Source organism: Physeter macrocephalus, chromosome 7 (genome assembly GCF_002837175.3).
Source record: "Physeter macrocephalus isolate SW-GA chromosome 7, ASM283717v5, whole genome shotgun sequence".
NCBI lineage: Eukaryota > Metazoa > Chordata > Mammalia > Artiodactyla > Physeteridae > Physeter > Physeter macrocephalus.
The window spans coordinates 24856876-24870860 of NC_041220.1; the positions used below are offsets into that span (position 1 = coordinate 24856876).

At 35.8% G+C, this 13985-nt stretch overlaps 1 protein-coding gene across 10 annotated transcripts in view; it reads left to right on the plus strand.

The window, feature by feature from the left end:
• IL15 (interleukin 15) overlaps positions 1 to 13985 on the plus strand; it is an 88215-nt gene that overhangs the window by 63340 nt on the left and 10890 nt on the right. For 6 of the 10 annotated variants that reach the window (XM_028491719.2, XM_028491720.2, XM_028491716.2 and 3 more), the window contains 5 exons: positions 624 to 722; positions 2094 to 2191; positions 3516 to 3603; positions 9102 to 9146; positions 11582 to 11719. In XM_028491719.2, the coding sequence (XP_028347520.1) occupies positions 711 to 722; positions 2094 to 2191; positions 3516 to 3603; positions 9102 to 9146; positions 11582 to 11719 (381 nt within the window). In that variant the 5' untranslated portion in view covers positions 624 to 710. Of the gene's footprint in view, positions 1 to 623; positions 723 to 2093; positions 2192 to 3515; positions 3604 to 9101; positions 9147 to 11581; positions 11720 to 12591; positions 12733 to 13985 lie in introns of all 10 variants that reach the window. The other 4 variants (XM_055085898.1, XM_024126633.3, XM_055085897.1 and 1 more) reach the window with 2 other exon arrangements.

A 13985-nucleotide genomic window follows, 5' to 3' on the forward strand; every position in this document is an offset into this window, starting at 1 on the left:
AAATACATATTATTTTAGAAGGATGGCAAAAATAATTGTTTATATTTTATATATTTTGGGTTTAAATTTTTCTTGAATAAAATAGAATTGAATATGGGAATGTGTAATCTTCACATTCTTCACCACTATGAATTAAAGAAAACAAATTTTGTTACTTATGAAATTCTCAAATGATGTTTCAATTAACAGTGATTTAAAGACTGAAGACATCTATTCCATGTCTGTAGAAGTAGCTACTTCTGTTATAAATTACATTAACAATCAGTAGCTTATATACATAGGATGTTTAGCTGCTTCTGCTTTTCATTAATATGGTTTTGGAATTTAACCAATTCAGGAACATAATATAGTGGAAAGGCCTTGGGCTCTGTAATCAGACAGACCTGGTCTCAAATCCTGGCAGTCTTGTACCTGCTGTGGGACCTGGGCAGCTCACTCAAATGCTGCTAACCCTACACCATAGGGTTGTTCTGAGGATTAAATGTGATACACATACCAAGTGACTTATAGGGTGCCCGTGGAAAAGTAGGTGCTCAGTAAATATTAATTCTCTTCCCTTCCTTTCCCCCCATTTGTCCACTTGTGTTTTTAATGGATCGTCTTTACTCTGGGTTGTGTTGTAGGAAGTATTCTGGATGGATGGCTGCTGGAAACCCAATGCCTTAGCCAGCTCTTCTTCAATACTTAAGGATTTACTCTGGCATTGAGTAATGAGAATTTTGGTAAGAAAAATTAGATGAAGATAGTATATGGACTTTTCTTAAAAGGTCACTTGTATCTCAGATACTTCATAATAAATTATATGGCTCTTCTCTAAAGGTTTTGGGAAGTCACAGAGGTAAGTTCACATATGGATTGTTGTTGTTTTGAAAATAAGTAAAACAGGTTTTTAGAAGTCGTTGTTTTGAAAATAAGTAAAACAGGTTTTTAAAGTCTGTTAACACCCTGATGTGCTCTTCATGTTTGTTGTAAATGTATTATTTCACTTATCTCACCCTGTTTTGTTCTTTAAGTGTCTATGTACTCAGTAAGTTGTGTAGTCTTTAACAGGTCTGGGTGTTATTCATCCCTTCAGTGTAGACTACATGAAGCACAGATTCTTAGAGGTTAAGTGGTTAAGTCAACACTGCTGTCTGAAACTATAAAGGTTTTGACAATGTTAAAGAGGCAGGCAGAGGTATTTAAACTCTGAGAAGTTCTAAGATAAGTGATTTTCCTAAATCACCCAGAAAAATGATTATATATTGACTCTCAAGGTGGCATAGAGTATCTTTGGTTGGTTCCATTTCTATCCAATTTTTCTCCAAATGATATTAATTTTTAATTTCATCATCACATGAAATTAATATATAACTAGTACACCTATATTAGTAGTTCATGTTACTAATTTGTGTTGTATGAAATACGTTGGATATAGGAAAGAATGATGAAAAGGAGGTTAAGGATAATAGAAACAAATTAAGCGGTAATATTAGCATATATGTAAATTAGTAAATATGTATATTTTCTTTAAATTATTGTCATTGAAATGCATCTGGAAAAATATGTATTGAAGAATTTTGCACCTAGGAGACAGAGCTGAAGGTAGGGAGGAAAGCAAAAAAAGTAAATTCTAATTTCATTAATTCTGATAAGGAATTCTGAAATCTTGATATATTTACATTTTGGAACCTAAAAATATAATAATTTTAAAATTATTTTAAATCTCATTTTTTCAATTTTATTAATTTTTTATACAGCAGGTTATTATTAGTTATCCATTTTATACATATTAGTGTATATATGTCAATCCCAATTCATCACACCACCACCACCACCCCCCCGCCACTTTCCCCCCTTGGTGTCCATACATTTGTTCTCTACATCTGTGTCTCTATTTCTGCCCTGCAAACCGGTTCATCTGTACCATTTTTCTAGATTCCACAGATATGCGTTAATATACGATATTTGGTTTTCTCTTTCTGACTTACTTCACTCTTATGACAGCCTCTAGATCCATCCACGTCTCTACAAATGACCCAATTTTGTTCTTTTTTAACTAAAAAATTCTAACTAAAAAATTTAACCACTTTGTCTATGATTATATTTTTCAGAAACCATATTTGAGACGTACTTCCATCCAGTGCTACTTGTGTTTACTTCTGAACAGTCATTTTTTAACTGAGGCTGGCATTCATGTCTTCATTTTGGGGTAATTTTATCTTTCAGCATAAAATCATCATGTTAATAACCATGATCATTGTTCTTCAATATCTTCTCTATTAAATTGGTTTATGTTCAGTTTGCTTAAATCCTTAGGTACTCAGTATTTGGGGTATGATAGAGGACAGATTATGGGAGATTCAGAGGAGGTTTGGTAAACATCCTACAGAGCATTTCTATACTCTTGTAATATTCCAAATGAGTATTATATCCTGCAAATAAATTGGACTTCTTGGTATCTAACTAAAATTGGAAGTACACTCTTTATTAATATCCTGTGTGATTTTCACACCAGTAAAAAAAATTAGATATTGAGGGCTCACCCACATTACTTTTGTATCTGTCCCTGGCACTCATTTCTCCTATCCTTTGAGCCTTATGTTAGTTCAGTTTAAAACATTTCTTTATTTATTGAGGCCTTTTGTTTTTCTTCCTAATAAACTTTCATGTTTTTCCATGCCTATTAACTTTTTTCTTCTCTGTTAGGTGCAACTAATACATTACACTCAGCCAACCTATAGTTATGTAATCTCTCAGTTCAGTTTTACTCTCTAATGCCTTCATGCTATGGGGAACCATAGATTTGTGCAGGTAAATCCTCCTCTCAAAAGAAAAAAATAGTATTGGCTCTCATGCTTCTGTACAGGATCCATCAAGGAGAGACTATTTTTCCTGAAGCTCTAAGAATTATTCTACAGTTACTTGGTCAGTGTATGTGTCTTTTGTCCTGATATTAAGTTACTGTTTTACAAACAATAAGTAAGCTATATGATCTAGTTTTATGACTAGATTAGGCTCAAGTCCATAACGTTTATGGAGAAAGCTGCTACTAGGAGCATGCAAGGGGCATGTTTAACCTATTGTAAAGAATATTTACTGTCAAGATCATTACATGAAAAAGATGATTGCTTATTTTAAGAATTTTACCCATTTATTAGACATAAAAGTCTGATGGGACCTCTACTTAAAGAAAAGTAATAATTCATTCAAAAACAGTACTGAGCACTGCCACACATCATGCACCGTTTTTATTTCATTGTGATAAATTGCACCAGGTTATTTATAAGTCATCCCTTCAAATTAGGCTTTTCTTTAATGCAGGTTGGTCATCAGGCTAGCCTAAAGCATCAGAGTTGTACTATATGTTCAGTTTTTATATTCATCTACAAGGCTGTCAATACACAAAGGCAAGGATAGCACTCATCTTTTCACTTGTTGGATTAAAAAAGTCTTGATTGCTCTTTTGCCTATAGTATTCATCAAGACAATATCATGTTCATTCAAAATGCTTTGCTCTTTGGTTTTGCTTTCAGTTGTATCAGTGTATCAGGTCTTCCTAAAACAGAAGCAAACTGGCAGTATGTAATAAGTGATTTGAAAAGAATTGAAGATCTTATTCAAGTGAGTACTCATTTTTCCATAAAATATCTGGTATAATTGCTATAGAGTATGTTATTCCTTGTGTTTTGCTGTCAATCTTAGTGAAATCTCACTCGAAACAAAAATGTTTCTGTAGAATTGGTGAGCCTCGTAGCACCTCAAATGAACTCTTTTATTTAGAATTTTCAGACCATAATTATCTTTAAAACTCAATTTATGAGTGGCCCAGCATGAAGAGCTCTCTGTCACCACAGGCCAGAGAGACTCCCTTTTCCTATCCAAGAAACCAGGCGGCTTTGTGGCCCTTGTGGGGGGAATGGCCTGACTCAGGGAAGGGCTGTCTGTTCCATGGGCTAGAGAAAGCTTCTCCCACCTGGAGACACCAGCTGACCTGGTAGAACCTGTAGAGGGGAGAAATATGGGCTGTACTATTGTGTGGGTGATACAACAGGGACCAGTGAGAGTCCCGGGTCAGCAGGTGTACTAAACCTTCCAAATTAGCACCACAAAGATTCTGAAAACTGAACCGTCATTGGAATCACAGCATGCAAACATAGGTCAGAACCTCTATGCTAACCCTACACAGGGTGGCTGCATGTTAAAACAGAAGATTTAAATAGGACCAGGGTCTCCTGATATAATAGCCCAAATACCAGAATACAATTGAAAAATCACTTTTCATACCAAGAAGCAGGAAAAATCACAACTTGAATGAGAAGAGACTCAGAAACAGACTCTGAAACTGAGATGGATTAGATGTTGGAATTATTTGACAAGGATTTTAAAGCAGGTATCATGAAGATGTGCCAGCAAGCAATTACAAATATCCTTGAAACGACTGAAAAAAAAAAAACAAAGCAAAACAGAAAGTCTTAGCAAAGAAATACAATATGTAAAATGCACCAAATGGAAATTACAGAACTAAGAAATACAACAAGTGGAATATGAAACAAACTGGAGAGGCTCATTAGCAGAATGAATATGACAGAGGAAAGACAGTCAACTTGAGGATAGAATAATAGAAACAAAATAGACTGAAAAAAAAGCAAATAAAGCCTCAGGGATCTTTGGGACAGTAAAAGAGCCAGCATTCCTAGCATTATCATCCTAGAAGGAGAGGAGAAAAAGAATACAAATGAAAGACAGAGACTGGCCAAATTGATAACAAAAGACAAACCAACTTTATGCTGTCTAAGAGGAATTCACTTCAAATATACATGTATATATATATATAGTATATATATATATACATATATATACACATATATAGTTATAATATAGACACAAATATATACATATATAATATACAGATATAATATAGACACAAATATATACATATATAATATACAGATATAATATAGACACAAATATATACATATATAATATACAGATATAATATAGACACAAATATATACATATATAATATACAGATATAATATAGACACAAATATATACATATATAATATACAGATATAATATAGACACAAATATATACATATATAATATACAGATATAATATAGACACAAATATATACATATATAATATACAGATATAATATAGACACAAATATATACATATATAATATACAGATATAATATAGACACAAATATATACATATATAATATACAGATATAATATAGACACAAATATATACATATATAATATACAGATATAATATAGACACAAATATATACATATATAATATACAGATATAATATAGACACAAATATATACATATATAATATACAGATATAATATAGACACAAATATATACATATATAATATACAGATATAATATAGACACAAATATATACATATATAATATGTAATATAATATAGACACAAATATATACATATATAATATGTATATATGTAATATATATACAAATATATACATATATAATATGTATATATATTATATATATATATATATAATGACATAGGTAGGTTGAAATTAAAAGAAGAGAAACCCATGCTGTAGTGGGTTGAATAGTGTCCCTCCAAAGTTCATGTCCATCTAGAACCTCAGAATGTATCCTTATTTGGAAATGGGGTCTTTGCAAATATAATTAGTTAAGGTGAGGTTATAGTGGAGTGGGGTGGTCCCAAATCTAATGACTAATGTCCTTATAAGAAGAGGACAGGATACGTAGACACAGGGAAGAAGGCCATATGAAAACCGAGGCAGCTACAAGCCAAGGAAGGCCAAGGATCGCCTGGAGCTGCAAAGGGTTTGGGAGCCATAAGGAAGGACAGTTCTCTAGAGCCTTCAGAGGGAACAGGCCCAATTGACTCCTTGGCTTTGAACTGTAAGTGAATGAATTGTTGTTTGAAGACACTTACTTTGTGATACCTTGCTACAGCAGCTCTAGGAAACTGAGGCACATGCACATAATAATTCACACAATAATTTTAAAAATCAGAAGTGGCTATATTCATATCAGATAATGTAGACTTCACAGCAAATAAAATTACTAGAGTCACAAGAGACATTACATCATGGTAATAATGTGTACCTATAGAGCCTCAAAATGTAAGAAGCAAAAACTAATAACAGAACCAAAAGGTGAAGCAGATGAATCCGTAAATATATTAACGGTTGACTTTAGTACCTCCTCAGTGACAAATAGAACTACTAGACAGAAAATCAGAAAGGATATAGAAGAACTGGATGACACAGTCAACCAACAATATCTCATTTCCATAGAAAAACACTTCATCCAACAACAGTGAATAAACGTTTTTTTCAGGCAACACTCACCAAGACTGAACATATCCTGGGCCACAAAACAAACTTTAGCACATTTATCAGAATTGAAATCATGCAGAATATGTTATCCAACCACAGTGGAATCAAGTAGAAGTCAATTACATAAATACAACAGGAAAATCTCCAAACACTTGGAAATTAAATGAGACCCTTATAAACATTCCATGGGTCAAAGAGCAGGTCTCAAAGGATATTTAAAAATATAGAACTGAATGGAGACAAATATGCAACATAGGAAGTTTTGTGGGATTTAGCTAAAGCTTTACTTAGTGGGAAATTGATAAAACTAAATGATTACCTTAGAAAAGAGGAAAGATCTCAGTTCACCAATCTAAGTTACTGTCTCAAGAAACAGGGAAAAGATCAAAATAAGCCCAACACATGCAGAAGGAAGGAAGTAATAAAAAGGAAGGAAGGAAGGAAGGAAATTGAAATCAGGAAAACAATAGACAAAAATCAACAAAACATAAAGCTCTTTACTTTGGGAAAAAAATCAATAAAGTCGATAAACCTTTAGAAAGCCTGACAAAGATAAAAGAGATGACACGTACCATTAGTATCAGGACTGAATTTGGGGTCTTACTACAGAACCTACAACCATTAAAAGAATAGTAAAGAAAAACTATGAACAACTTTATTCTCATAAATTTGATAATTTGGAGGAAATGGACAATTTCCTCAAAAACCAGAAACTACCAAAATGTAACAAATGCAAGACCTGTTCAGTATTCGAAAATCAATGTAATCCACTATATGAGTAGACTAAAGTAGGAAATCATATGATCATATCAATTGATGCAGAAAAGACATTTTAAAACTGCAGCACCTCTTCAAAGATAAACATGATAAACATTTCTCAGCAAACAAGGAATAAAGGAGAAGCTCCTTCAGTTTGTTACAGAGCATGTACAGAAAACCTAGAGCCGACATTAGACTTAATGGGGACTGACTGCTTTTCCCCTAAAATTGGGAACAAGGCAAGGATGTCTTTTCTTACCACTCTTATTCAACATAGTATTGAAACTTTAGCTCAATTGGCAAGGCAAGAAAAAAAGAAATAAAAGGCTAAGGCAAGAAAAATAAATAATAGGTATGTGTATTAGAAAGGAAGAAATTATAAATCACCCTAAGTCTTTTTTGGAGAGAAAGTACCAATAAATGGCTGTATTTTATTTAGGGAATGCAAATTAAAGCCTCAATGACATATCACCTATATGAATATTTAAAATAAAAAATATTGATAATACCAAATGCTGGCAAGGATGTGGAGAAACTGGATCATTTATATATTGCTGGTGAGAATGTAAAATTGTACAGCCACTCTAAAATAGTTTGGCTGTTTCTTATAAAACAAAACACGCATTTGCCATATGATCTAACAGTTACACTCAAACATTTATATCAGAGACATGAAAACTTGCATTCACACAAAAACACGCATATGAATGTTAATAGAACTTTATTTATAATAGCTAAAAACTGGAAAGAACCCAAATGTCCTTCAACAGGTCAACAGTTAAGCTTTGGTACATTATATCAAACAATAATAGTGAGCGATAATAAGGAACAAATTACTGATAAAACAAGTTGTGTGGCTCTCCAGAGTATTATGCTGTGTGAAAAAAAGCCAGTGGGGTAAACAAACTGTAGTTCGTCCGTACAATGGAATATTACTCAGTGATAAAAAGAAATAAGCTGTTTAGACATGAAAAGGTATGGAGGAACCTTAAAAGCATATTGCTAAGTGAAAGAAGCCAATCAAAACAGGCTACATACTATATGATATGATACTATATGATTCCAACTATATGACATCCTGGAAAAGGTTGGATACAATACAACAGGGGATAAGGGAAAGGGAAGGATAAAAAGGTGGAGCACAAGTGATTTTTAGGGCAGCGGAACTATTTTGTATGATACTGTAATGATCAACGCATGTCATTATACATTTGTCAAAAACTATAGGTGTACAACACCAAGAGTGAACCCTAATGGAATCTATGGACTTTAGTTGAAAACGTATCAATATTGACTCATCAATTGTAATAGATGTACCACGCTAATGCAAGATGTTAATAATAGGGGAAACTTGGGAGGGGGCCAAGGGGCCATATGGGAACTTTCCATACTTTCTGCTCATGTTCTGTAAACCTACGACTGCTTAAAAAATAAAGTCTATTAATTTTTTCAATAAGCCTATTTCAAAAGGTTATATGCTGTATGATTCCATTTATATAACATTCTTGAAATGATATCATAGGAATGGGGAGCAGAGAAGTGGTTGCTGGGGATTAGATGGATGGTAGGGGTGGGGGTGGGAGGAGCGTATCTGGAGGAGGTTGATTTGGGCTATACAAGAGTAGCGGGAGGATTCTGTATCTTAACTGTGGTAGTGGTTACATGAATTTACACATCTGATAAAATGGCATGGAACTACACACACACGCGCACACACACACACTAGTGCACATAAAACTGGTGAAATCTGAACAAAGTGGGTGGATTGCATCCATGTCAGTTTCCTGGTTGTGCTATTGTACTGTATTATGCAGGACCTCAACACTGGAGGAAACGGTGAAGGTGCACACAGGATTTGCCTGTATTTTCTCTTACAATTTCATATGAATCTAAGATTATCTCAAAATAAAGAATTTCACTGAAAAAAGTTTTAGTGTTTTCAGTATGTTGTTCTCATTATATCTAAAGCGGGAATAGTTTTTCATATTACCTAATTTTGTTTCCTTTCAGTCTATACATATGGATGCCACTTTATATACTGAAAGCAATGCTCATGTGAGTATAGTTTGTTTTCAATATTGCTATATTTTCCAATTTTCAAAGGTCTAAGAAGTTATATTTTCATAAATTTACTGGACTGTGTATAGTTTTAAAATCTAACTTTTGGCATGTTCTTGCAACATATGGTCAATGAATTTTATATGTAATTGTTGAGTTTATAGGACTTGGGGAGAAAGAGCTACACAGATGCTGTTTTCATTGTAGCATCATTGGCGAATCAAAACAAACTTTTCCCATCAATGTCAAACAAAGTATAGTATATATTTCTGTGATGCCATTAAATGCAAGAATCAAGTTAACTCAGGCAATTTATAAAAGTATCCAATATATCAGTTGTTTCCAGTGCTGTAGCATATTATCCCTTTTTTTTTTTTTTTTTTTTTTTTATTTGAGGTTCAAGGGCCTCTCACTGTTGTGGCCTCTCCCGTTGAGGAGCACAGGCTCCGGACGCGCAGGCTCAGCGGCCACTCAAACAAAGTATAGTATATATTTCTGTGATGCCATTAAATGCAAGAATCAAGTTAACTCAGGCAATTTATAAAAGTATCCAATATATCAGTTGTTTCCAGTGCTGTAGCATATTATCCCTTTTTTCTTTTTTTTTTTTTTTATTTGAGGCTCGAGGGCCTCTCACTGTTGTGGCCTCTCCCGTTGAGGAGCACAGGCTCCGGACGCGCAGGCTCAGCGGCCACGGCTCACGGGCCCAGCCGCTCCGCGGCATGTGGGATCTTCCCGGACCGGGGCACGAACCCGTGTCCCCTGCATCGGCAGGCGGACTCTCAACCACTGCGCCACCAGGGAAGCCCTATCACTTTTAATCATATTTTTTACAAATTGTTTAAATACATTCATGCTCTACATTTTGCCCGAATCTCTACAGTTGTCAAAAAGGGATTCTGACTGGTTACTCTCTATGTGAGAAGAAAAACAAACACAACCCACAAAGTCTATCAGAATTCAAAACTGATCTCGAACTTGTTTCATTAATATGCTGCTGACGTTGCCTTAGTCATATAGGATTTCAGTTGAGTTGCTAGTCCTTTCCCTCTGTTGGCTACAAAAAACCAAGAAACAAATCCCTGACATCTTCACTTCGTGAAAAACAAACTGTGTTGTGTGCATTCAGAACAGTGAGTCCTCTCTCTATTATTCTTTAAGTAGAATTTCTCTGCAATAGAAGGTTTTGCCCTATCAAGACTTTCTAAGCATTGGAAAGAAGCCACAGCCAGAAACTAGAAAGAACAGATATCCATCATTCACTTGGATAGTGCTGCTGTGCTAGAAATTGTTTCCCTCTTTTGGCTTCAGCATGTTTTCCACTTTACTTTGCATCTTCTTCAAAGTAGAAAGCAGTCAGTTAACCACCAGCACTCCGAATCCTGAGATTGCTTTTTTTGTAAGAAGATAACCTTGCAACCCGTGGGTTGTAGAAAGTAGTTGAGATTGAAATTTAGATTTAAGCCCTGACTCAGCCACTTCCAAGCTTTGTTACCTTGGAAGACACGAAATATTTCTAAACCTCAGTTTTATTATTTATTTTATTTTATTTATTATTTAGTTTATTATCGACATGGTGACAGCATTTACCCTTTCAATCCGGAGAAGGTGCTGTGGGGGAATAAGGAATATTGCCAGTCCCAGGCACGTGGCTGTCATCCTTCCTTCCTTCCTTCCTTCCTTCCTCCTTCCTTCCTTCCTTCCATAAGCACCTGTTAAGCGCCTGCAGAGTCCCAGGCACTATGCATGGCATTGAGAACAGGAAATCAGGCACGTCGTGGTCAAATTCCCACATGCTCATTAAATGCTTCTTTGGTTTGAAGTTTAAGATTTTGTTAAAGTAATCCTCTTGGGAAATGTATTTTTGTGGGACCTGAAAGGTACCTTTCTGATATGGCCAGCCTGTGAATAGACCATACTCCTGCTTTGATTTTTCTAAGAAATTTCTTGGAATCACGTCTGCCTCTGGAACTTTGGAACTTGCAGGAATAGTATGATTAGCAGCCACCACTGTTTAAAATGTTAACAATGTGATCTGATTCTAAGAAATTCTTCCATATGCACCATCTCTATTAATGTTCTGAGAGTCTCAGGTCAGTATTATCCGCCCTTTACACAGAGGAAATGTGCTTAGTGAGGAAAAAGTGGCCTATTATTTCCACGTTTTCTAGTTTTATGTTCTTTCTTCTATACAGTATCACCATCCTTCCTGTTTTGTTCTCAGTTTGTTTGGGTTTTGATTTCAAAGCCAAAAGAGAAGAAAAAAATCAAGCTGCTTCCTATGTAAAACTTTTTAGGGGTATTGTGTTTCTTTATAAATTAGCTGGATTAACTTTTTAAAAAAATCAAAATTACATCTGTGTGAAACTGAATAATGGGGAAATAATTGGTTTTTTTTTCTTTTTCAAAATGGTTCTTTGTATCTCTTTTAGCCCAGTTGCAAAGTAACAGCGATGAAATGCTTTCTCCTGGAGTTACATGTTATTTTGCATGAGTCCAGAAATTCAGACATTAACGATACAGTAGAAAACCTTATCATCCTAGCAAACAGCAGTTTATCTTCCATTGAGGTGAGTTATCCAATAGTTATGCAGAGCTGCATCGGATGCTCTTGGCTTGATTGGGAGAAATCATTAGCTGGATGGGATGTAATGGGCAAGGAGACCCTCTGAAGGGACACTGGGGAAAGTGAGTTAATTCCAGTGGAGTGGCATCCAGAAGCAGCACCATCACTAGTATGCACACACTCCTAAACTGTTAATTGATTTATTCATTCAACAAACATTGACTGCATGCTCTAGGCCGTGTGCTTTAGTGCTGGAATGACAAGGGTGAACCAGACAGTCAGGTCACTGACCTCAAGGTGTTGATCACTAGGTGCAGTGGATAGACATTAATCTAATTACATAATTGATGAGCATCCATAGTAGTAATCCACATTTACTTGGGTTATTACTCTGTGCCAGATACTGTTCTTCAAGGGTTAGATGGTAATTCGTTGAATTCTCGCAATCAATCTGTGAGATAGTTATCACTATTTCTGTTTAAGGTTGAAGGAATTGGGGCTCTGGGGGCTTGACTCTCTTCCTCCAATTCACACAGCTAGTAAAATGGGGAGCCAGGAGTCCCTGAGCAGTTTCACTCCAGAGTCTGCCTTCTTATCTACTCAAAGAATAAATGCTGCAAAAGGATAATAATAAAAATATTAATAATTGGAGTATAATTTGGGCCATCCCAGGCAACAGGAGCAATATAGGCCTCCAGGAGAGCAAATACCAGGGGCCCCCTGGGGCATTGGCTATGCAAAGGCCCTACAAAGGATTATGGCTTTCAGGGCAAAACACTAGTGGCCAAAGCAAAGTGAATAGAAAAAGTTTTATAAACCAACAAGGCATAATCATAATTTGTTCATTTCACAAATACTTTTTGGGCCCTATTGTAGGCCGTCAAGAGAACAGAAGTGAAAAAACACACATAGTTCCTGCTCTTACGGAAGGAAGAAGCATACAGAAATCGATCAATAAGCAAATGAATAATAAGTCAGGTGTTTATTAAGTGGAAGGGCAAAAAAAAAAAGAGGCAGGTAAGGCGACTGGGACTCGACTCTAGAGAAGGTTTCCCTACTCAGCTGACATTTGGCAAAGACGTGAGAGGGAAAGAGCTTTAAGGATGCCGGGGAAAGTATGTTCATGCAGAGGCAACTGAAAGAGCAGACGCCCCGAGCTAGTGTGGCTGGACACCTTGGATTTTCCCTAAAAGTGCCAGGTGCTTCAATGTCACTGTGTCAGTGATGTTACCTCTTTATAACCACAGCCACTCCCCCACCTCAGCACGCCCCACCCCCTTCTCTGTATGTCCCTCTATCTTAAATGCTACATATCTTACTTGATGGATATTGTCTGTTTTTTCCTACTAGAATGGCAGCTTCAGAGGCGGAGGGTTTTTTGTTTGTTTGTTTGTTTTCGTGCTGTATCCCAACTCCCAGAACAATGCTTGGCATGTACTAGATTCTCGATCTATTTCTGAAATGAATATATTAAGGTTTAAAATACTCTTGTGATATGTTATCTCTCTGTTATTGGTGGAGAGACTGACCCATGCAACAGATAACTCACAGCAATGTCAATGGGGAACACTTTAATGTGCATTTTTTTTTTTTTTTTTTTTTTTTTTTTGCGGTACACGGGCCTCTCACTGTTGTGGCCTCTCCCGTTGCGGAGCACAGGCTCCGGACGCGCAGGCTCAGCGGCCATGGCTCACGGGCCCAGCCGCTCCGCGGCATGTGGGATCTTCCCGGACCGGGGCACGAACCCGCGTGCCCTGCATCGGCAGGCAGACTCTCAACCACTGCGCCACCAGGGAAGCCCATAATGTGCATTTTTATAGTCACCCACATCATGACATAGTGTGGCCGGACTGCACAGTCAGAAGACCTAGACACAGAGCATTTCATTGATTATGTCAAATGAGATGAGTCATTTAATATCTCTACCTTCCTATCTGACATAATTATTTTCAGGATCAAATAGGACAGCATTATATGGAATATGATAGCACTTAGCATAGAGTATGTACTTGATAAACACTGGTGAATCTGAATTTTAAATGCTTAATGGATGGAAAATCTAATTTTGAATTTTGCTGGTACAGCTTTCATGGTTCAGATGATCCCTGAAAAGTTTAATTTTAATCGCTACATTTGCAATATTCTAGTTATTCATGAAACTTTTTTTTTTATTTCTTATTTTTTTCAACATCTTTATTGGAGTATAATTGCTTTACAATGGTGTGTTAGTTTCTGCTTTATAACAAAGTGAATCAGCTATACATAAACAT